The sequence below is a fragment of the Erigeron canadensis genome, chromosome 7 (assembly GCF_010389155.1).
Source record: "Erigeron canadensis isolate Cc75 chromosome 7, C_canadensis_v1, whole genome shotgun sequence".
In the NCBI taxonomy this organism is placed as follows: Eukaryota; Viridiplantae; Streptophyta; class Magnoliopsida; order Asterales; family Asteraceae; genus Erigeron; species Erigeron canadensis.
Window position 1 is genome coordinate 5,461,968 of NC_057767.1, and position 25,337 is coordinate 5,487,304.

At 31.8% G+C, this 25,337-nt stretch overlaps 3 protein-coding genes across 3 annotated transcripts; 1 reads left to right on the plus strand and 2 right to left on the minus strand.

Annotated features, from left to right (window-relative positions):
• The first annotated feature begins 8,925 nt into the window (after window positions 1-8,925).
• LOC122608537 (triose phosphate/phosphate translocator, non-green plastid, chloroplastic-like) lies at window positions 8,926-14,737 on the plus strand. Its single transcript, XM_043781638.1, has 9 exons — window positions 8,926-9,445; window positions 11,662-11,784; window positions 11,872-12,024; window positions 12,169-12,254; window positions 12,576-12,660; window positions 12,758-12,877; window positions 12,980-13,048; window positions 14,219-14,348; window positions 14,467-14,737. The coding sequence occupies exons 1-9, from the start codon at window positions 9,080-9,082 to the stop codon at window positions 14,535-14,537; spliced, it is 1,203 nt and encodes a 400-aa protein (XP_043637573.1). The 5' UTR covers window positions 8,926-9,079; the 3' UTR covers window positions 14,538-14,737.
• Window positions 14,738-14,956: 219 nt separating this feature from the next.
• On the minus strand, window positions 14,957-17,421 carry LOC122608821 (transcription factor MYB98-like). The gene is given in 6 exon segments (XM_043781902.1): window positions 14,957-15,589; window positions 15,766-15,860; window positions 15,863-15,891; window positions 16,301-16,650; window positions 17,096-17,126; window positions 17,339-17,421. Coding segments are annotated over 6 exon segments (1,038 nt in total). The 3' UTR covers window positions 14,957-15,139.
• A 128-nt stretch (window positions 17,422-17,549) lies between these two features.
• On the minus strand, window positions 17,550-21,498 carry LOC122606895 (GDSL esterase/lipase At5g62930). The gene is made up of 6 exons (XM_043779782.1): window positions 21,272-21,498; window positions 20,998-21,075; window positions 19,974-20,114; window positions 19,808-19,884; window positions 19,172-19,336; window positions 17,550-17,871 (listed from the first exon to the last, which is right to left on the minus strand). The coding sequence occupies exons 1-6, from the start codon at window positions 21,374-21,376 to the stop codon at window positions 17,703-17,705; spliced, it is 735 nt and encodes a 244-aa protein (XP_043635717.1). The 5' UTR covers window positions 21,377-21,498; the 3' UTR covers window positions 17,550-17,702.
• Window positions 21,499-25,337: the final 3,839 nt, after the last annotated feature.

A 25,337-nucleotide genomic window follows, 5' to 3' on the forward strand; every position in this document is an offset into this window, starting at 1 on the left:
CAAATTTGATAATGTCGTCCAATTTAATAATATGTAAGATTATATTATATTTGATCATGACTTATTCTTCTGTTACAAACAAATTTATTATTTTAAATTTATTTTGTTCATGTTTTGTTATTTATTATTTTGATATTTGCTATTGATATATATATATTAGTATATTAGTATATATATATATTGAAATTATCTATCCATCGGACGGGCTTGAATACTTATATAATAAATATTATCTAGTGAAAACTTGCCATGTGGCGAGAAAAATGTAACGATCTTCAATTGGAATGAGAACCAGATCGTGAGGATGACTTTTGGCATTTTCTTGTTTTATTAATTTTATATTATTCGATCCACCTGTCAAGTTCACTGATAAAGGTAATCTTAAGTCAGCCTTATTAAAATTTTAATATAATCACCTACAATTATCTATGCTTTTATACTATATTATAACAAAATAATATATATATTTTTTTGGAAATGTTAAAAAATATGTAATATTTCACTTAGCACCCTTAAAATATTTTAACCCACATTACCTTTTAACATTAATGATTAAATTACACTATCAATATTTTATTATTTAAAATATCTCCATTAACCTTTTACACAGTTATCTAAACCACTCGACACTTCATCTACCACCAACAATTGTCCCCATTATCACATCATCACCGTCACGAGTCACGACTACCGCCGCATTGTACGAGTAATGTGCTAGTATAGTAGTTTTTATAATCCATATTGAAAAAACTTCATGTCTTTAATTCTCGTACACCTCAAATCTCAAATTTAACAAGTATCAATTTATAAATTGATGGATTACTGTCATGTTCTTGTTAATGATATATTTTATACTTTACTTTTTATTTTGTATTATTAAACTATATACAATAAATTTTGAAAGTGTTTGTGTTCATAGAGACAAGTTTTGAAAGATTTCGTTGCTCATGTTGCTCCGGTAACTGGATTGGCGATAATAGGTTGATTAGTGTTTTTTTTTAATGTGAAAAAAATAAAGAAGATTGTTAACGTACTCTTATTCTTATCTATTGTAACTTGTAATCAATACATCGTTGACGTACTGGTAGAGATACACTAATTGACTATATATATCTAACCTTACTCATATTATCTTTCATCATGACGTAACGTTGAATATTTGAACTTCAAGCCACTATAACCTTCAAGTCTAATAAAAGCAGTAGCTTCAAAAATTAAAATGCATATATCATGTGAAGCTCGTGGCAACAAACCCATTAAGAACCCAAATTGAAAAGAAAAGAAAAGAAAAGAAAGACAACATTGTTCACGCGCGGCTTTTGTCAAACTACTAAGGGTGAGTATAGATCGGTTTGAATCGGTTTTTGGCTAAAATAAACCTCTGAACCGATCAATTCGTCTTTAAAAAAATCAAAACCGTTGGAATCGGTTTTTGTTCGGTTCGGTTATTTCGGTTTTTTTGTTCGGTTTGGATCGGTTTCGGTTTTTGTTCGTTTTTTATTTTAATTTACTTTTTTGTTTATGATGTTATATATTTAATTTTCAATTGTTAAAAAAAAACTATGATATAGAAACTAAAATATAGATATGCTTTTTAGTAACTAATTATACTTTTTAGGTGTTAATTGATATAACTTTTATACAACGAATTGATTTTATTGTACGTTTTCATCTAAAACATATAATTTATATAGATTTGTACACTTAAAAGACAAAAAGTTTAAATATATTAACATATTTACAAATTATAAGTAATAAATATAAATGTAATATGAGATAAATATAAAATAAATTAAAATATAATGGGTTCGATTCGGTTCGGTTTTTGATCAGTTTTTTGACATATTAAACCGAAAACCGAACCGATCCGTTCGGTTTTTGGAAAACAAAAACCAAACCAATGGATTTCGTTCAGTTTTCGGTTTTTTCGATTTCGTTTTATCAATTTTTTTCGGTTTTTGATTTTCCGGTTCGGTTTTTCTCACCCTTATGTCAAAGTTAGCATTCCCTTATTCATATTTCAGTTTTCTTGGCCACGGCTTCACCTTTTAAAGGTTCTTTTCACTTCTTCTTTATTTTATTTTATTTTATTTTTATCTACGTATCTTTGAAAAATACTAGTGTATTTTCATGATTAATAATGCGTTTGTACACAATATTAATATATTTAACAAAACCAGTAATTGCTTTTGTCACTGTTAGAATATCAATTTTGACTAAGATAACATTGTCTTTGATTTCGCTTGCCAATGATACATGTACTAACGTTTATAACTCAATTAATTTGAAAATTATGCAAGTTGATAATCATATAGAGAGGTAATTACCCGCAATTTATATCCTTAACTTCCACCATAATGGCTAACTATCATGTGTACCCAAACCATATGATAAAAATAATTAATAAACACACTAGATTGTTTTCTTACTCCCTGCGTTAAACATAAAAATATACATTCGTTTTGACATAAAGAATTATCGTTTAACACTACTACTTGTTAAAATGTTTAAGAAGCTTGAAAAAAAGAATGTGTACTAGGCTTCGGAAATCAAGAGCAATATTCATTATACTTCAAACTTTTACAAGTCTATAACATTGACACATCATGTCTTGTCGTTTTTCATAAAACGTGAGGTCATTATTTTAAACTTATCATTTTACTTCTATAAAATTATAAAGTCCATTAATAAACCCCATTTGATTTATTATCGATCACTACATAATATTGAGTTATAACATATATACCCTAATAACAATACGATGGAATATAATTGGCTAAAGATACTAATGAACCCAACTTGAACTTCTCACTCATAAATCCATCGGCATGGACTTCATCTTGATTATTTCATATGAACTTTCCAAATAATGGCCACTTTTTGCTTTGAACTCCCACTCAATTAAACTCATCAACGTCACCATGGATTTGTCTATAAATCTTGCATTATTGATGCTCCAAGGGTCCAACGGTATTACACAAATTGTAAAGTTTGACGGTGAAAGGACTAGGTAGTGCAATTGGTGCGGTGGCCAACTTAAGGGGGAGAGGTGTAGTCGGCTTGTTTCATCGGCAAAAACTATCGGCAAAAATCGGCAAATCGACTATACTATAGCATCTGGCTCGGCAAGTTTAATCGGCAAGTTTGGCTAGTTCCATCGACTAGTTTTGGTCGATGCAATTGAACGTTGGGCATAGGCAAGTGAACGTTGGGAGCGTTTTTTTTTTTTAAATTTTGGTAAATTGGCAAGTTTTAGCACTATACCCACAAAATTGGCAAGATTTCGGCTAGTATTGACAAGTTTTTGGCTACTACACTTGGCATCTCCTTATTTGTTTAATTTTGCCAATTTAGCCAATTTATCAACTACACCTCTCCCCTTAACAATGGCAAATTGGCAATTGCCAAACTGGTTCCTAATTTGGCCGGATCACTTTACTTTTAATATAAAAAAAAAATCAAAATAATGAAAAAAAGTATCATCATTCAAGTAAAGTTAAGAGTTTACATTTTTTACTTTATACTTATTGTAAAAACTTTACTGTAAACATTTACACACCTCTTAGTTACACTTGAACCATTTAGTTGGTAACACATATTTTTACTAACATGTATGTATGAAAACTATACAAGTAGTCATGTCATTTAGTAATTAATAATCAAATTAGTTTTATGTAATCGGTTTATAAGTTATAAGACGTTACAAACAATACCAATGAGTTAAATGTTTAGAATACATAAAGTTTTTTTATAAATATGCCATTTATGCATTACTCTCTTATTACCTTTTTTAATATGTTAACCGTATGTGAATAGTAACAGCTGCCCATTCTGAATCAGCTTAAATATTTTAAATGCTTGAAATTTAATAAAGTTTTGATTAGCTCAGTTGGTTTTCAGATCATATTTAATATAAATAAACACAGGTTCGAATCTTGCCCTTTTTTTTGGCTTTTCAGAAATTTTATAATTTTATTTGTATTGAATGTACTGCTGGCATCATCATACGAGAGATTAGTGTGTTGCTGCTACGTGTAAGCTTTTAAACAAAGAAAGCTTTTTAACAAAGATATTTTTACATATTTCATATTTTCTTTCCATTAACCATTTGTACTGTTTTTACTAAGGTTTACTCTTGCTTAGAATATAATCAATCAACTGTTATTGCTGTTTCTATTGACAAGGTAATTTGTTGTGTCTGTGTGTCTTTTTTCCTTTCAATTTAGTTGTTAATTTAGGTTATTAATTTGAAAGGACCCAACTCGATAAACCAAAAATATAAGATTTTTTTTTTTTATAACCCACTGCGCCGCAGTGGAAATCCTCGGAACAAAATGAGAAGAAGTCCCACTGCGCCGCAGTGGGTTTGACACTCTCCCACTGCGGCTGAAAATAAGGACGAGGAATACCACTGCGCCGCAGTGGGTGAAACCACCCCCACTGCTTTGTGGTTTTGCTAACCAGCAATATCGTGCAAACGTTAGGTACCATTTTAGTAATTAGGAAACGCGATATTACATATTTACCCCTCACGTGCAAGTCACGTGGGGGAGGTTTTAACAGCCAGCTGACGGCGTTAGCCTCCAGTATGGTCCGAGTGGAGATTTGCATACGTTGGGTATGATCAACGTAATTTTGAAAGGAAAGGTATGAAACCAGTAATATGGCGCAAACGTGAGGTACCATTTCAGTAATTAACTCTAAATTCAATTTATCATAAAAACTTATCAATTTCATAATCAAACACATTATATAACTCAATGATAACTAGGTTAACTAAGGAATTGGAGAGAAATTAACCACAATCCAATTTCTAGCAAAACCCCAAATTTGGGTTCCTTCATGAATCCTAATTTCGAAAGAAAAGATAAAGCTAGATTGGGGAAATTCCTTACCTCAACAAAGAAGACAATTACTTAGGGTTTTCAATACACAATTTCTTCCCCTTTTTCCTCTTAAATTTCGGCCACCTCCACCACAAATTCACAAACCCTAACTTTTAATCTTGCTTGATAAGAGTTGTTAATGATGATTATTATTTTGATTTCTACCTTGGGCTTGGAAGATTAAACTTTGATTTAGTGGAAGTAAGGAGAATGCATGAAATGAAGAAGAAGAAGAAAAAGTGAAGTGGGAGGTGACTCAAAAGAAAAAGAGGGCTGACACTCTTTGGAGATGCCACGTCCCATATGATTTCTTGATATTAAAATATCCGCTATCCGCTAAAGTTCCAACTAAATTAACCACATGTCCAAAAATAAAATACTAAGAAATTATTTTAATGCTAAAACTATAAAAAGGGGTTAATTTTTTTTACCTTAAAATCTTTGGGGCGTTACATAATTATTGTCAAAGGATGATAGTTTTACTAACAACCAAATGTATGTTAATATGCCATCGCAATTGCATCTTTGTCTACAAAAACCTATAACTAAAATAGTACAGTACATAATTACATCTATACTCTATTATAAAATAAACTATCTTTGTCTTTTTTTAACTCTCTACCTTTAAAATACTTAAAATACCAATAATTTTTAACACATTCCTAACACACTAAATTTACCCAATGTATCCCTAAAATACTTTCCATCTATACCTATATATATATATACTCTATTATAAAACAAACTACCCTCCTCCTTTTGAACTTTCTACCTTTTATAATACCCAAAATACCATTAATTTTCAACACATTCCTAACTCGCACACTAAATCTACCCAATGCATCTCTAACCATAAAATAACTACACTACCAATTACATCAATTACTTTTATATTAATAACGACATCATTACCACCACCGTCACCATCACCACCCGTTACCGTCACCACTGCTGCATTGTACGGGTACCCGTTACATATACTTTAAGTCTTTGTCTACAAAATGAACATTTCTAAACATTTCTTTTATATATAGTTAAATGGTCCAAGACAACCCCATCATCCACCTATTACAAGATGGTCCAAACCAACTACTACATCATAACCAACTAATAAATGATATTTCATACCACCATCGAAAAAGTTTGATCTCTTAGTGGAAACATAAAATATAGAATTATTTGTGAGAGGCATATAATAAACGACAATATGAGAAATTAGAAATGAATATTTTATAAGGTCTGTTACTTTATTTTTTTCTTTCAAAAAAGCTAAATACATTAGTCATTAATAATTAATAATGTAATCTAATATTCTATAATCTATATAATGTGTCAAAAATACAGTAATATGGGTTATGGAAGGTGATCAATATTTATGCCATTGTTATATATCATTAAGCATCTAATTTAAAGTATTGTACACCAACACTTTAAACCACTTTTAAACTATTTTGATGGTGTGATTGTTAGAATCACATTAGTGTGACCGTTACTGATCATCAATCATTTTCGATATGATAATTGACGATAACTGAAATTCCTATGTCTAGTAAATATATAATGGAAGTATTTACTCTCAAAGACATACTATAAGATTTTCCATTAGGTGATTGAAACTAAAAGGACTAACGGTGCACACATTAAACATCAAAGGGACTGAATGTGTAAATACTCTCATTATAAATAGAGAGTCATAAACTCGAAGTTAAGGTCAATGAGAGACTAATCCCTCACTAAATTTCGTGTGCCTCTCCTCTAGGAAATTCGTGCATCATGTTCCAACTGAATTTCTCATCCTATTATTACTCAATCATCTTGTTTTGAGAACCCGAAATTAATAGCAGTTATGTTTAATACTTTTTCAGGTTTCACTTCCACATGATGATCAACGATATTTTATTATTCAAATCAAATCATGTTTATTCCAACAGTAATGGCTTAAAATAGATGATGGGATAATCACCCATAAGTTATTAGTATATCGTTTTTAGAAAATTGTGATATTGGAACTTTAAAACAAGGATATACAAAGATACGTACATAATTTAATTGAAACGGGCAAAAACTCAAAGCTAAAGACGACGAAAGGAAAATTATATACGACGTATATTATATGTTAGTATGTTACTATAGTTTTGTATACTTTACAACGGATCACGTTGTCAACGTCTATGCACATATTTCTGTCACTTTTGAGTTTTTATGTTTAAAATATAATAATGTGTTTTTTGATCGGGGCGGATTCAAAAGTTTATGAGATGAGGGCAAAAAAAACTAACAATGTAAGTACATGAACATGTAGGGAGGTGATACTCATACCATGTTTTTTGATTGATGCACCATAATATATAACTTTTACAGCCGATTGTACAAACATGTACTGCACAAGTGTGGTAAATTTATCAAAAGAAGTGGTACAAATATCACTTCCCGAACATTTAGGGGTCGGCTTATTGCACAGTTTAAACTTACGTTATGTAAAAAATAAAATGACACTTAATTTAATTTATCGAAATAGAAATGCTTATTTCAAATATCCAGTGGGGGGAACCCCCTACTAATCCGCCAAAAAGCAGGAAACTTGAAACCTATGGGTCATCAGCGGAACTCCAAACCACTCCACCAACTCATTATTGATAAAAATGACTTAACTACGTACAACAAAATATGAGTTTTACATGAAACCAAAAGAGGACTTAGAATGAAACAATCTTTTTAAGAAGAAGAGTTAAATGCAAGAATGGTCCCCGTGGTTTGTCACATTTTGCAACGACAGTCTCTTTCTTGATTTTTTAGCAGCTGTGGTCCCTGAAGATCTGTTTCAGTTGCAATGGTGGTCCCTCACTAACGGAACCGTTAGTTATTGTCGTTAAGTTTCCCAAATGAGTAGCACATGAGATGTATTAATGTCCTTCCTCCTACATAATTAAAGGGGTGTTCAAAAGTATCCGATCTGAACCATGATCTGAAAATTCGATCCCATTTTCTATGAAAAGTTGGATACAATAAATTTTGGATTCAAATTCGGATAGTGATTTTTGAAAAGTTTCAGATATTTTGGATATCTAAAAATATATAGAATTTTTTTTTGGTTAGATTTTAATATCATTTTCTTAAAATTCGAAAATATCAAAAGATATCGAAAAATCCTAATTTTAATATCCGAAAGTATCCAAAACATTAGTCTCAATATGTAATAATACGACAATATCTATGATATTTATTTTTTTTCTAAAATTCAGATACTTCGAGATATGTTTTTCTAGGATACTTATTTTTTTTCCCTAAAATTTCGAACACATATCCAAAGGTTTTGAAAATCCGAAATATCTAAAACTTTCAAGATAAGATAGACATAATATCCCTTTTGGATATCCGAAATTAGATTTAGAAATTTAGGATATCCAAAAGTCGAATATCCGAAGTTTTCAAAAATCTTTACCTAAATCTCAATCCAAATCCGAAACGAAATTTGAATATCCGACATTTCAAATAATATCGGATTAGATTTTTCAATAACGTGTTTGGATATAAGACTTTTGAACACCCCTATGTTTGTTTAGGTGGAAGGATATTAATACCCCTCAAGTGCTATTCACATGGGAAATTTAACGACATTAATTAACGATTTTGTTAGTGAGGGACCACCGTTGCAACTGAAACCTATCTTCAAAGACCACGGTTGCTAAAAAATCAAGAGAGACTGTATTTGCAAAAAGTGACAAAACACGGGGACCATTCTTATATTTAACTCTAAGAAGAAATAATGAAACATTCCAAAGTTCAACAACTATTGGTCAAACTTAACTGTTATGATTCCGGACTGATTCTTGTTCTCTATTCATAAATGGTAAAATAGCATGACACTTAATTTAATTTAATATAATATAAAAATGCCACGTGATAAAACCAATATAAAAGCTACAAAGACAAAACTGCTTTATATTTGACGAATTTTTTTTTTTCATATGTCCTGCATAAATCCGATTGAATATTCTTATGCGTATTTAGATACAAAATTGGAATCCAAACACTCTTCCAAAATATTAGTACGATTCCTTTTTAAGTCCAAACCAATAAAAAGTACACAAATTATAAAACACATACATATTTAGTCTACATTGCTACACAAAACAAATACCACTATTTTCCCTCCTTCCATTTCCGGCGACTTCCCATAAAAAATACTCTCGATGGCGAAACAACTTCATCACACCTCCTTCATCACTTCTCTTCCAAAACGACACCGTTTTGATCACACATCCTTTCACAACAAAAATACCAACATTTTTCTTCCTTTTAATTTAAACCCATCATCACCAATAAATTTACATTTTTCGCGTTTATTATGGCATTCTAGATTAATCTCTTACTCGCCCATTACAGCGCGTGGGACGACACGTGACGGTGTAATAGTTACAGAAAGTGATGATGACGAACGTGATGACGTGGCGGCGGCTGTTGTTAAGAAAGAGAAGATCAAGGAAACGGTTGTGTTGGGTTTGTTGTTTGCTGTTTGGTATCTCTTCAATATTTATTTCAACATTTACAACAAACAGGTTTGTTTTGTGATCTTCTTTCTTTTTTCCTTTTTTTTAAATTTTGTTAGATTTTATTTTCTAACATATTGTAAAATGTTGTAAATAAAAATAACCATCATAAAAAAATGACAGCCCTATGTGGTTAGCTAAGATATCAATTTTTTATACATTATTCTACTGAAGCTAAATTTTATGACAGCAACATGTTGGATGCTAAATTTTTTTTATAAAAAAATATATATATACACATATGCGTGTATGCATACACAATATAACATGAATATGTCTTTGGATGGTGTTTTGAGAGAAAAGGGAGATATTAGGGGTGTGATTAGTTTAGGAAAACTCGCTTGTTATGGAAAACAAGAAACGCGTTCAAATTGTATTTTTCTAGAAAAGTTTTTTAGAAAATGAAAATTCCCTTTCCAACTTTTGCACTAAAATTTGAAAATTATTTTTTTCAGGTTTTGTTTTCACTTTTCTATTTTCCAAACCTATTATAAACCTAAAATTAGAAAACAAGTGAATTTGAACATGTTTTCTAGTTTTCTAAAATAAAAAAATGAAAACTCCATCTTTTATTTTGAACGCGTTTTCAAAATTTTCAAGGGTTTTTTAGAAATGAAAAATCTTTTCATTTTCTAAAAAACTAGAAATGGAAAACTTGAAAACATTTTCTCGAACTAAACGCGCCTTAGATTTGTTTGTGAGTGTGGGAGTGTGTGGGATGGGTGAATTAAAATCTGAAAAGTCAAAAATACCCTTTCTTTAATCCTAAAAGTCAAGGGAGTCGACCCTTTTAAAAAAATTTTGTGTCATTATTCCATTAGTAGTATAGAGGTGATTAATGCTGGTGACAACATGTTGTATTTGATAACTATGGAGTTATTTTTTTTTTTTTTTTAAAGTTGTGCTTCATGTGATTTATGTGGGCCGTGCTGGTTTTAATAATATGAAATAAGGGGGTGTTTGGTTACATGGATATGAAATGGAATGTATGAGAGAAAATATGGAAGGGGTCGCTATTGTCTTAAATTTTGAGGACCATGTAAGATATATACTGCATAATATAGATTAAAATATAAAGTGATGCTTCACATAGGAAGTCTAGGAATGATGATGCACCTACTTTTGTGATGCACCCGTAAATGCATCAGGTGCATCAAACTGCAAAAAGTATGTAAAAATTTTTGTGGATCATCCTTTCTACATTCTTACGTTAAGAACTCTTTTTAGCGGAACTTCATACATGATTGCTTACACAAGTTTAGTAGTAAGGATATGTTTTAGTTTGAATGGTTTGTTCTACTTATTGATACAAAATGATCAAAAGTATACCGAATATAGGCTAACTTCTAGACTGCCTTTTCTTCTTCTAATGGTTGTGTAATCTAACTTTGAAAGTACAATATATACAATGATCATAGGCTGATCTATATACTAATTGCTGATTTTTGTTCACACAGCTACATATGATAGATATGGAATTGCGTGTATAAAACATGACTTGTAGAAGTAAGTTATACTTAAGGTAAGATACTGCCTGAAAACCATACTATTTGATAGTGAACTATCAAAGCGACTAAGGGTGCGTTTAGTTCAAGAAAACTCCCTTGCTTTCCACTTTTATTTTCCAAGAAAACATGGAAAACAGGAAACGCGTTCAATTTCTATTTTTCTAGAAAAGTTTTTCATGAAAACAGAAATCAGTGTTTTCCACTTTTCTATGGAAAATTAGAAAACACATTTTTATAGTTTTCGACTTTTCATTTTCCATTTTCTAAATTTTCAAAACCTCAAATTGTTTTCCATTTTTTAGTTTTGAACGCGTTTTCAAAATTTTCATTTGTTTTCTAGACACGGAAAACTCCTTTCATTTTCTAGAAAATTAGAAATGGAAAACTAGAAAACATTTTCCACAACTAAACGTGCCCTAAGCTTTTGATGCAACAGTAGCAGTATCTGTTCTAGCCTAGTAATTTCAGTAATAAATATGCTTATGACAAAGACTGTTAAGAAGAGTCAAGCTTTGGTGTCTGAGAAGGCCGTCAAATAATAAGATAAACTGATGTAATAAAGCTTTAACCTACATACTAGGTGGAACTGAAGATACAAGTAAAATAACATATCTGACAAGAAATGCCCTTGTGAAGTTAGTCAATGGATTATATCAATATGTGCTTAACAATTCCCGGACAGAAATAAGCACATCTCATCCTGATCTACATTTACAGGTTCTGGAAGTTTTTCCGAATCCAATTACCTTGACTGCAGTTCAGCTTGCTGTCGGTACATTCATTATATTTTTGTCGTGGGCTTTAAATCTTCATAAGTGGCCGAATATCAGTCATGCACAGGTATGTCGTTGGTATAAAGCATTTGATCAAACTGATTTATTTAATCTGTATATTACTTTTTGATTCTAATTTAGTGACTTCTTGCAGCTTGTAGCAATCCTGCCATTGGCTGTAATGCACACCTTGGGTAATTTTTCGACTAACATGAGTCTTGGAAAAGTCTCTGTTTCATTTACTCACACGATCAAAGCAATGGAGCCGTTTTTCACAGTTGTACTCTCTACAATGTTTCTTGGAGAGGTATGTCTCCTATCTACTTCCATATATGGTTTTCATACTTTTCTATGAATTTGCATGTTGGATGGTGTTGCTTTTTCATTCAAATGTTTGTATATACATGTTTCGGACATTACAAAGTTACGAATCGATGTTTAACATTAACAGATACCAACAGCATGGGTATTGAGTTCCCTTGTACCGATTGTTGGCGGAGTAGTACTCGCATCTCTGACTGAAGTCTCGTTTAATTGGTGAGGACACGAATTGAGTACTTGATGCCTGTTGTTTTCTTTCCTATAGAAAGTGGAAGCCACGATGCATTAACTTCCTAAATAGTTTTCAAAACATTAAATCACTATTGAAGTAGTATAATGTCTGTAATCATATTAGGCTCGCTAACTAATCATTTATAAGAAAGAGATCTTGTACAGAAAGTGTTTTGGGTCAGTTAGACTTGTCTCCTACAAAAGAAGTACCTGTTTTAGCCTGTTACCCAGTTCACCTATTTTTCTGTCACCTTTACAGTGTCCTGTATTCCCTTTATGTGTTAATCTTTTGCTTTTGGGTAACAGGCCTGGTTTTTGGAGTGCGATGGCATCCAATTTGGCAAATCAATCACGTAATGTACTCAGTAAAAAGTTCATGGTTAAGAAAGAGGTAATTTTTGCTAATATTCTTACTGTTCTATATGGTACTTATTGGCGTGATAATACAAAGTATAAACATACAAGTTACCAACCTTCATCTCTTACAGGAATCATTGGACAACATTACTCTCTTCTCGGTGATAACAATCATGTCTTTCTTGTTGTTTACACCTATTGCATTACTCGTGGAAGGAGTCAAATTTACGCCTGCTTACCTACAATCCGCTGTGAGTACTAATGAAACTCAGATACAGATATTTTCTTTCAATTACATAAATAAGCTGACATTACTTTGTGTGCCTGATCACTAATTATATCTACATTCTCAGGGGTTAAACATCAAAGATGTGTACATTAGGTCTCTCCTTGCTTCAATCTGCTTCCATGCATATCAGCAGGTAATTAAATCAGCTCTTGTGATTACTTAATGTTAATAGTTATAAGATCATGAGTACAACAACTGGGAAGCTTCAAAATATTAAATAGATGAGGCAATATGGGTGGGCTGGGTAACAGGTCAGAACAAGTAAATTGGTTGGTATAGGTCACAACAGGTTGGGTGGTCATAAAAAAACACTCTTTTCTGAAATTGTAGAGTTTTCTTTAGTAACTATGATTACAACATAACATTCGGAAGAAAATGGTTAGGAGGTTTCGTACATTAGAAATATACTTCACAGATGTTTCAACTCATTTTAAGACTTCTTTTTTAGCTACATTTTTTTAATATTGCTTGATCCATTAGCAATTAAACATAATGTGAATCAATGATTATGAATAAATGTGTTGAACTTGCAATTGATAATGGTCAATGCATAATATGGACTGTTATTTTTTATAACTAGACATGCTTGTTGATTGTGAGAGTACCAACTTCATAATCGATTCTTATTTTTTATAACAAGTAATATGGATTGTTATTTTTTTATAACCATAGATTCTTAAAGTTGTAATCTTAAATTCAAACTTCATAATCGATTTCTGATTCTGGGTTGGTATATCAACAATTGATAGTAGAATGTATGCTTTCTATACGACTGTCTTTCAAGTTTCAAGCTGGTCCCCTAGGGTATAGCATATGGTATTCCATCATCTTTTTCAATTGCCTGATATTCATATTCTGCAATACCCAAGTGATCATTAATAGTGATATTTTGACCCATTCACATGAAAGGTCAATTTGGGTATGCTTTATTTCAGCAGTAAAAATTCAGCTTAATGAAAAAGGTCAAATGGTTTAAGTCACCAAAATTGCATTTTTAATATATATAACATCCTAAATTGTTTTATTTAAAAAGTTAATCGCTATTGAGATAACATAGTTTTGTATTTTTTTTAATTAAACTTGACATGTTATGAAAAAGGTAAATCATTTTATTATTTTGTATTTATGGGAAACACAACAAGGGATTGCATGTTTAAACGTTACAAGTAACCCGCCCAACCCACCCAGAGTGCAACCTCTAGTAAAAATGAACCGTTGATTACATGATGAATTTTGACATGGTCCCATACATCTGACGTTTATTTGACCAAGGAATGTATGCTAACACAAGTTGATTATGCAGGTTGCTTATATGATATTGCAAAGAGTATCTCCAGTTACACATAGTGTGGGTAACTGTGTGAAACGCGTGGTGGTCATCGTAGCCTCCATCTTCTTTTTCCGTACACCCATTTCATTTATCAATTCCGTAGGTATATTTCTTCTCATTTCATAAGTAATGTTTATCTTAACTCCCCTATTGCTTTTTTTTGTCTCCACTATCAAAAAATCACAATGTAACTGTCACAATTGTTAATACATCCAATTTAGGTACTGGAATTGCCCTTGCTGGAGTATTTTTCTATTCACAGGTGAAGCGTATTAAGCCCAAAACTGCATGAAGCTACACTAACTTGTGATTATAGTGATTTTTGAACTGTAGAAAATGTTTAGATAGCGATTTTTGGTGATAGATGTTTTGTAGAGTAACATTTATTACAGGGTAGTCGTGATTATAAACTTTAGCCCCTTGTGACTGGAGGCGAGCTATTCAAACTTTTCACAATTGTTTTAGCTATTCGAAAGATCTTGGGACAGTCAACTTTTGTTGTACTATAATTGTACATTCTGCTAGGACGTTCATGAGCCAGTCCTTAGTCCAGCGCGGCTTATCCATACGACCATACCCCTATAATTGTCCATGGATACTATTTCTGTTTAGTTTAACAGAAATATTATAAATCAAACGGAGGTTACTCAGATTGCCATGACATCGATGCATATAGTGAAATAGTACTGGTGTTAAACCACGATGGTTCATTTTTTATGCAGTAGGATATGTATCTTTATTTCACATCAAATATCCCAGTAGACAGTCCTCTTTATTTATATATGATAGCTAAATGTGTGTGTGTGTGTGTGTGTGTGTGTATATTATATATATATAGTAACCAAAGATAGCTAAAATCAGACTTGGGATGTCATCTCCATCAAATCTAGCTTCTTATTGTCCCCAGTCCTCACCAAAGTAGAGTGATGGTATATCATCGAGCAACGACTCCATGTTATCATCTTCAAGCAACTTTTGATCAAGTGCAAATTCGGGCACCTTGTTGAAATCAAAATCTGGCACCAGCCCATCACTCAAGCAAGGACCGAGGTTGTTTTTGAGCAATGATGACAATGGCTTAGTAAGCTTATTATTTTCTGTAGATGGTTCCCGTCTTGGCAAGTTTAAGTTCTTAATGTAGTTTTGGAGGATTGCACTTGGTTTAGGCCACTTGGATCGACATTTTCGCTTGGTGTATTGTCTTCTCTTAGTCGCGTTCCAATGGTTTTTGATGGAGTTCTCGGTTCGACCAGGCAGTTTCTTTGCTATTTCGGACCATCTGTTGCCAATTTCAGCATGGGTTGTGATTAATATTCTGTCTTCCTCTTCTGTCCATATATCCTTCTGATGGTCGAGTATGAGACCCACAAAAAACGAAAATCAACAAAAACAGTTGAAACTTTTTTAGATCTATTGACTTTTAGATTAATGCAGCCTCTTCTATACTCTTTCCGCAATGATCTTTAGAGCATATGATATAACTAGCTTTAAGATGAGTTATTAAGGAAGATAGAAATGACCTTGATATCAGGCTTGAGATGATTGTGCCACTTTTCTCTACATTGCTTTCCAATTCTTCCTTTTAGCTTTTGAGCAATATATGACCATTTTCTCCTCCATGCTTTTCCACCATTTTCTTCAAAACCCTGCGCACATGTCCGTTGTAAAAATATGACATTTAGCAACGAAAAGATATAATCCATTAATGATGTCTGTCTCATTTCCATTGTCACCATAATATGGTTTTGCGATGAGCAATGGACCATAACCAATCTATTCAAGAATCAAGAGATGTTGATCATGACCAATGCCACGATAAATTGATAACTTTTGAAACATATAACTTCAAGACTGTGTTGACCATTTAAAAAACCTAAGGCGTCGATATACCAAAACTTTATATTGATCATGAATTGATTTATTGCAAAGTACGACTCTTTGGAGCACATAAAAGTTTCATAGGAGTCATATGATGCTCAGGTTTGTATAAAATACTTATTTTTAGACGCGTCTTTAAGAGAAAACAACGTTAGTTGTATTGTACTATTGTGTTACCTATCTTCTTCTTTAGTCCATTGACCCTTTGATGAATATGTCTTCTGAATTGCTTTACATGGATTTCCATTAGTTTTCCTTATTCCATTTTCACGTGTCACGCATGACCCTTCATCCGCTATGAGTAAACCTACTGGTTGAGGGTCATGGGTCAGGCCACCATCTTGCACAAAATGGTCCAATTCGGATATACTTACAAAACTTTTTCCCATATGGGTCAAACACCCATGAGCAATATTATTCTGCATCATTCCACAACCATTTTCTAGTTCAAATGGCTTAAAATCGAAGTCATCCAAAGCTGACCCATAAGAAAACGAGCCAAATGGGTCATAACCGGATGCATGGAGCTCATAAGTTGGGTGAAAATATGACCCGTTAGATGAAAATTGTCAAGTTGGTGCAAGTCTTGAATTGGAAAGTCATCTTTAGCTTTCGTGTTGGGTTCAGGTTCAGGTTCTAAATGGTGGTTTAAGAGGAAAAGTGGTGGATTTTCTTTGAAAATTGCTTGATATTCCATGAGGGAACAAACGTTGAGATCACTTTCTTGTTTAGATTTATGTTTTTTTGCTGTTATGTAATGGGTGATGTATTAAGGGGAGCATTAAATTTGCATTTATTTAATTGGCTTATTTTATGTCCTTAATATCTAAAATAATGTACAAATTTTATGCACAAAGCAATTAAGTTTAAAAGCTTACGGTTTTTTATACTTGAACTTATAGCTAAAAGTATACTTGTCATGGTCCTATGTTGTTCCATATTTATTTCATTAATTTCATGAAAGCAAGAGACCTTGAGTCCTCCATTCATCCTAAGGTACACACTGAAAATATCCAAAAAAAAGGGAAGGATCAGAACAGACTTTCAAAAAAGTCGGGTTAAAAATAGAACCAAGCCGAAATAGGACCGCACGAAGACTAGGCTGGACCAGGTACATACTAATTGAGCTCATATCTATTAGGTTGCAGTCTTGCAGATTGAAACTGACTAGTTAAAATAGTTGGATAACCATACATACAAAAAACTCAAAACTACCTGTGACCCATTTCTACACTTTTGACAACCTGCAAGTTGTAACCCGACTGACCCGCTTTAGTTTTAGCTAAATAAGGGGCCATACTCGCTTTGATATACTGTAACATTATCTGAATCTTCCCAAATGTGCCCCTACAATCAATTATTATCATACTCCATTTAACATGGAGAGAGATCCTAGGTATTTTTAAAATATAAGGATACACAGTTATTTGTATAAGCCGATTAGATAAATTTGTATTGAACAGACATATTGGATACTTATTGTGTTCATATCTCGAAACATACAATATACTTCATTAGATCCCCAAAACAAATATTTCAGAAATTTTGTTTTAATAAAGTAAAATGATTGATGGTAGTATTACAAGCAGCTTTGCTGGAAAGCCTTTTCAGGGTCCTGGGAATCAATCTCTGAATGATGAGGGAAATCAGAAGGCATTTCAGGGGCAGAAAGCCAAGCACCATTGAATACTTTTACAACTTCTTCAAAAACAATCTTATTTCCATCTGGTGTTAGGTGCAATCCGTCACTGCAAACACACAATTTGCATAACTTAAGTTGAAGCAATGAGGTTTTCCTTATTCAAGTTACCTGAGTCTTTTTTGACTCAGACGTAAGCGATATAACTGGTTAAGTTATCATAATATTATAATAATAGATACCAATCATCAACCTACCATTATCCAAAAACTGTTTTTGGAGACATCTAATATCTCTGTAGTTAATAACTAGGATAAGATACCAACGGAACATTTTACTTGCACACAGCCGCACATTCAAACATAACAGATAACTACATAAGCATACGAGTATCATAACAGTTTCTTAGTTTTACTGTAGAAACATATATTTGTCAATCACCAGTGGTAGATATTCAATTTGATGGATGGCCCAAAGACTGTCATACTGTCTACTATTTGTGAGTAGGTTTGATAAGGGCGTTGGATATCAAATGTAGCAAGTTAGCAACTGACGCATTCAGAAAATAAGTGGGCTGCTTTGGGTTATGTTTTATCCCAAACAGGTCAAATCATAACATATACGCAAAAATGAGATGGGGCCAAATGGGGTGGAGTGGTGAACATCATAATCACATTAATACTTGATGGGCTGATAGCCGACCAATGTGTACATTTAAATCATACAACCTCCTAAGCTTTATCCAAATACTTTTTACTGCAAATAATACCTTTTTATAATCGTAATGAATAGTTTAGAAGAAAAGAATTTGACAAAAAGTGGTTAGTGGGTCAACCTAATCCAACCTTCACGAGACAGATGCAAGGTGAAGGCAGAGGAATCACATGACCACACTCCAAACTATGCTAATAGTGTGATCAAATATTGAAAATTGATGATGATTATACTGAAGTATTACAAGTTTTCTGAAAGTAAACTAAAACGGGTGGATCCTTTTATTAAAGCTTCAATGACTTTACATAATTGTGTTCAAGCTCAAACTAATAAAACGCGTAATTGTTCGACCTAGATGCTCGATCAGTCATTTATAAAACGAAAACTCAGTTACTCATTTTCAAGCTTGAGCTGCTCAGTTTAAGTTAACTTTTCTTATTGGGTTACAAATTGTGAGAAAATTAGCGTCCAACCCAACATATTGCAAGATCATGCTGAGTAGGATTTAAATAATCAGTATTTTCACCTAATATTTTCACCTAATACACTATAATTCACGAGTGATTTATTGATCCTAGCAATAACTATGTATCTAGGCAAATTGCTAAAACATATTGATGCTGTATCTTCTATAGTTTGTTTCTTGCAACTTCGTATGTGTGCATGTGATTAATAAAAGCTGAAAAATCACTAACCTAAGAAACTTTTTCTGCCAGCCCTGAGTTTCTTGCATCTTGGACCATAAGTTGATTGAAGACACACCGAGTTCCTTAGCTACGTCAACACACCCATTTGCATAAGTTCCTGCGGCTTCATTTGTTCTTTCGGGAAGTTTCATTGCTTTTTCCCCATATACAGATCTGCCGCTCACAAGATATACCCTTAGACTCGCAAATGTCAAAACAAAGAGATGGCAATTTCTACCCATTTTACCTATGAGTGGGATGATTCAAGTTGTGTTTTTTTTAAAAGAAATGGATCAAGCAAAAGAAACTAGTGCAGAGTCACCCTAAGTGTAATACGGAGTATAAAGCATCAAACCTCCTGGAATTATTCTATTTAGCACTAGTACTGAGATAAAAGCAAATTTCTTAATCATTGTTGGCACATTAACTATTAACTATTCACAATTAAAAAAGAACTGAAAACTTTTGGCGTAAGTATTTTGAATCAACCCACACAGGACTTGACCATTACTAAATAAGTAAATATTATTCATTATGACCCACATGATTTTGAATCGTTACCCAGCCCACATGAGGTGACATTTGCTACCTGCAACCAAAAATTTATAAAGTAAACTTAAAAGTAATGAAATGGATGAATTGTACGTTGCATATTCTTGGCGCCCTTCCTCGTCAACTGGTGGGGGAGTTATAAGGACAATCAGCATGGTGGCAGAGCATTCCTGCATTGATATAGTTAAATTTGGAATTAAGAAAGAAAAAAGTAGATTGAACTGAAAGTGGGTATCATTTAACCCCTAAGTAGTTAAACCTTCAAATGATGAACAATTTTTCTAAGATTCTCTTTGTATTCTTCAAGAGGCACATGCTGACGTTCGCTTGTCCTCCCTGGAAGTGCAGCATCGTTAGCCCCAAAGAATACTGTAGTAGCTGCAGGAGGAGTGGTAGAACCCTGTAAAAAAGATGTTAGCTTGACATATTACCTGAAAATGGAGGTCTCGAATTTCATGGGATATATATATGTATGTAAATAGTTAAGGGGGTACATATAGTCTTTCTAGGTAACTTACCTATCAAAGTTATCAATATAACTACTGGCAGACGATATAGGGTGTTGATACTAGCTAAATTATATTTTGCATGATTATTTATGGGATTATATCTTTTACTTGGTTGTATTTTATAATTTAGCATGATTATTTATGGGCTTATATCTTTTACTTGGTTGTATTTTAAGTTCGATTGTGTTATTGGGATGTTTAGCTGCTAAATTGATGCTAAAATGGACAAAAGACAACTCAAAATGATGATCAGGTAGAGTGGTGTTCGGATATATTCAAAATAAAATCATGGCATGAGGTATCTAGTATCTTATGCATCCTTATAATCGTTAAAAGAATCGACCGAATTGTGTTAAGTTTTTAATCACGGTGTGTTTTTGATAGCACATGAAAATCAAAAAATTGTTTAAACACACTGTGATATGAACTTAACATAATGTGTTTTGGCCAGTATTCTAGTTTTCACGGAAATTTTAGTTTTCAAATGACTACAACCCTATCAAGTATATACCCACTCACTATTGATTAAACCAATTGCTTTTATTCCATATTACTTCAAAAAAAATTTGATCTTTCAAGGAGAGAAAGAAATATCACACACTATTAGTACTCGATTACCCTAAATCCTGAAACATAATACCACATATATTTATTTATTTATTTATTTACACAATATGAATCAAGAAATGGAAAAATTGCATTACTATGGATTGCATATATATATAATTAGTATAATATATAAAAGCATGAAAAATGAAAGAAGGAAATAATTACCAAGGAGAAAATGTGAGGCAACATGAATAAAGCCCAACGAGTTGTGTATCCACCATATCCACGAACAACTATATCAGCCTTAATTTTTTATTATTATTATTATTATTATTATTATTATTATTATTATTATTATTATTATTATTATTATTATTATTATTATTATTATTATTATTATTATTATATTTTTTTACAAAAATAAAATCAGAAACATTCTGCTATAAATAAATTAATTCTATAAAAATATAATATATAGCATATATGTATATATATAAACCTTGCGAGAGTACGTATCAGTAAGGGAAGCACCCCATCCACCGTATCTAAAAGATTGTTCTGTTATTGAATCTCCAAATAATACTATGTTTGGCCTCCTCTTCATTTTTTTTTTATTTTGAAGGAAATAAAAAAAAACACACACGCACACACTGTTTGAATAGTTACTTTGTGTGAGTGTGGGTGTGAGTTTGTGTTTGAGTATTGAAGGAAGATGGGATCTGTAATCGTTGATTTTTAGTTTGGTGGGAGAGGGGTGTTGATGAGTCGTGTTAAATGGGTTTTGGGTTATTTGGTTCAGGTTATTCGGGTTTCGAAGAATTATAAATTAACCCATAACTTAAACCGAATAAGATTTGAATTATTCGGGTTTGGGTTGTTTGAGTTCGGGTTTTTTGGATCGGGTTTTGGGTAACCCAAATAAAATGTGATTGACTTTACGTGCATTCGTTACGTAACATTGCAACAATTTAATTTCAATTTCGAAAACTTGAATAACAGGGATACTTATATTGATTAAGTTTGTGCGTTTTTGGAATTCTTGCATGAAAAGATGATTGTATTATTAGAATAAAAGTCATAGACAAAACAAAAAAAAATTTATAAACTATATAAAAATATAAAAACTACTGATATTAAATAAACAAAATTTGACAATATATTACTCTTCTGATATTCATATTGTTATCATCTTTTATTAGTGTATTTTTAAACATTTATTATTGTTTAACTTTGCACGATCCTAATTTTGTTTATAAATCAAATTTTAATATTCAAATAATATATACTTTAAATAAATTTAATGTGTTATATTAGTGTGTGTATATTTTCACCCGTAACCCAAACCGATTAAGCTTTGGGTTATTCAGGTTGACCCAAACGATGACCCACAAACCAAATAACCCAACCCATTTCATCCAAACCCATTTGGGTTGGGTCGGGTTACTTGGGTTTGGTTATTTTCAACACCCCTAGAGAAAATGAATGTTGATCAATTTTTAAATAAATTTTCTATAAAAAATTGCGTGTATCAATTGTTGAATATTTGACCCAAAAAAAATAAAAAGAACGGTTTGACTAGCATCTTTTTGGTTTCTAGAATTTACAAAATAATATGATGAGTACGGTCCTTATAGTAAATGGTCTCTACGTCTTATATGTTTCTGACGCACGAGTTGGTATAGAACACTATTAGCACGGTTGCATCTACACTGGCGTTTAAGGGGGTTTTTCTAAACTTGGACGTGTATTTAAGGCTGTGTGTGGGTCCGTTTTTTCATTTTGTGAGTGTAAGAAGTGGGGATTATTAGGAGGGTTGTGTCTAAAAAAGAGAGAAACTGATGAATAATGTTAGACGTGGGTTAGAAGTGTGTTTCTATAAGGATAGTCCTGATGGAATATAAAACCTTCTATGTTAATTTAATATAATAAAAGAAAAATAATTTTGTTTTTTCAAAAATTATAGGAACCAAACTGTCCTTTAAGTCTTTTTATTCCGTGAAAACAAAAAGTATCTACCAGTCATTTTAGACCTTTCAAAATGGTTCCTGTTTGACTTGACTATGAGAAACGTAATTAACTAATGAGTGATGATAGACATATACTCGTGGTGTTTTGTTTGTGCTTGTGGTATAAACTAATGGGTTAGCATGTGTTTTTATTAATTATTTGTTTTTTTTATATCTAATTTTATCTTTTAGTGTAGAAAATTTGAATGAATAGTATCTTATTTTAGCATAATAAAATATTAAAATTAGAAGTCGATTGGTCAGAATTTATATTTATTATTTATGCATGTAAAATCCCATTGACTTGTTTGGCTCACAAATCTTTGGTTGGACATTACTTTTATATCATTTAGTATAATTTTATAAGTGTAAAATGACTTTTTGGGCGTGTTTCACTATTGACCTTTATTTTATTATATTGTCATTTATATATATATATATATATATATATAACTCAATCACTTTATAAAATTGAATTCATCTTTTTTTTTTCCTGCTAAGTCCGTATAATCAAAGAAATGATACGGGTATATCCCATATAAAAAAAATTGTATTAAAAATGTCAATGTATAAGTTAAAAAAGAACTAAAATATTAGATGTATTTTAAGTTATTGTGTAGAGAAAAAATAAGTTGTTTGCATTTTACATAAAAAAGAAATTGTTTTAAATAACAATGCATATAATAAAAAAAACAAAAAAATTCGCTTCCAATCAATTAATCCATAACATGTATGTAGGAATAAAGGCGTGGGTGCATTACAACATTCGAATAGAAAGAAAAATGGCATATTTTCTAGGATTAGTAAACGGAATGAAACAATTCTACTAGAATCTCATTTTTTGAGATTCAAAGTGAATGTGATAATTTGGGATCGAGATCCTCTAAAGTTATTATTAACTTTATAGGTAAAGTTGATGATTTTGACCTTTTGATTAAAATCAAGAGTCAAGATTCAAATATCAACTTTGAATCTTAACCTTTGATTCTAATCCAAGGGTCAAGATTCTTCCAACTTCACCTATGAAGTTAATAATAACTTTAGAGGATTTTAATTTGATAATTTGTTATAGGCTAACAAGTTTGATCAAACACATCTACATTATATTATAAAGCAAATAAGGTTTCAACTTTTAATTTCAACAATGTACATTTAATAATGCATTATGTACTATAAATCAATGTCCCACAACTTTCAACTTTTATTTTCATTTCTCTCTTTAAATCTTAACCACTCATTTTTTTTCTCTATCCTACATAAATCATTTTATTCCTATAATTCATTCAAAATAAATTATCTCAAAACCGTACATCGATAAATTATAAAAATTATATGATTGCTCTTAAAATTTCATGATATTTCATTAAAGAGGTCATTCGATATATTTTCGACGAATTTTTAAATTCGAGGGCGGAGCCCGTACGGCTAAGGCATTTTGCTATCACACTCTTTGACCTATCACACTCTATGACTTATCACCCCACCATTTCACCGCCAGAATGCGCGGGTACTTTTTCTCGTGAATCATAAAAAGTATGATTTTCTTCAAATATAATATTTGTTTTTTTTAAAAAAAAAAAACATAAATGGCTAACAGCCTAAACTTTGGTACGCCCACGTCAGGTTTGAATCTTGGCAATCTCATGTGTAGATGAGTATAACATTGCAACTAAACTTATATCCTAACTTGAGTCCAATTAAAAAAATTTTAACACATTGGATTAAAATCAAATGGCAAGATTCAATGATCATCTTTGAATCTTAACCCTTAATTATAATCTAATGCTATGATTTTTTCTAACTTGACCCTAACTTGAAAGAATATCTATCCATAACATTGTCAATACCTCTCATAGCATTTGCATGTGGCAGAATACAAACTCTTAACACCCTATGAAAAAAAAATCACAAAGCGGAAAACTCCCTTATCACTTGACGATCACCCTAAGTCCCTAACCAGTAACCACAAATGGTTTCTATTACCGTAAGTACCTTATCACTTGGTAATCACCCTAAAAAAAATGACATATTTGCTAGGATTAGTAAAAAAAATGAAACACTTCTAGTATAATCTCTCATTATTTGAGATTGCAAGTGAACGTGATAATTTGTTATACGCTAAGAAGTTTGATCAAACACATAAATCATAAAAAGTATGATTTTCTTCAAATATAATATTTGTTTAATAAAAAAAAACTCACAACTAAGTGGACAAATTACTAACACCTTAAACTTTGGTGCACCCACGTTGGTTTGAATCCTGGCAACGCCCTTGAGAGTTTGTTCTCCCATGTGTAGATGGGTATAACATTGTCAATATTCCTCAACACATTTGCATGTGATACAATGCGAACTCTTAACCCCTTATGAAAAAAATGACAAAGCGGAAAACTCCTTTTTCACTTAGCTATCACCCTAACCACAAAGGGTTTGCTATTACCTCTTCATACTCACCCCTGACTATTTCCTCAGAAACTGCATTTCGATCATGGTTGGTTTTTCAAAGTTGATAATTCATCTTTTAAATCCGTACTTATCCTTAATTAATCAATCTTACGT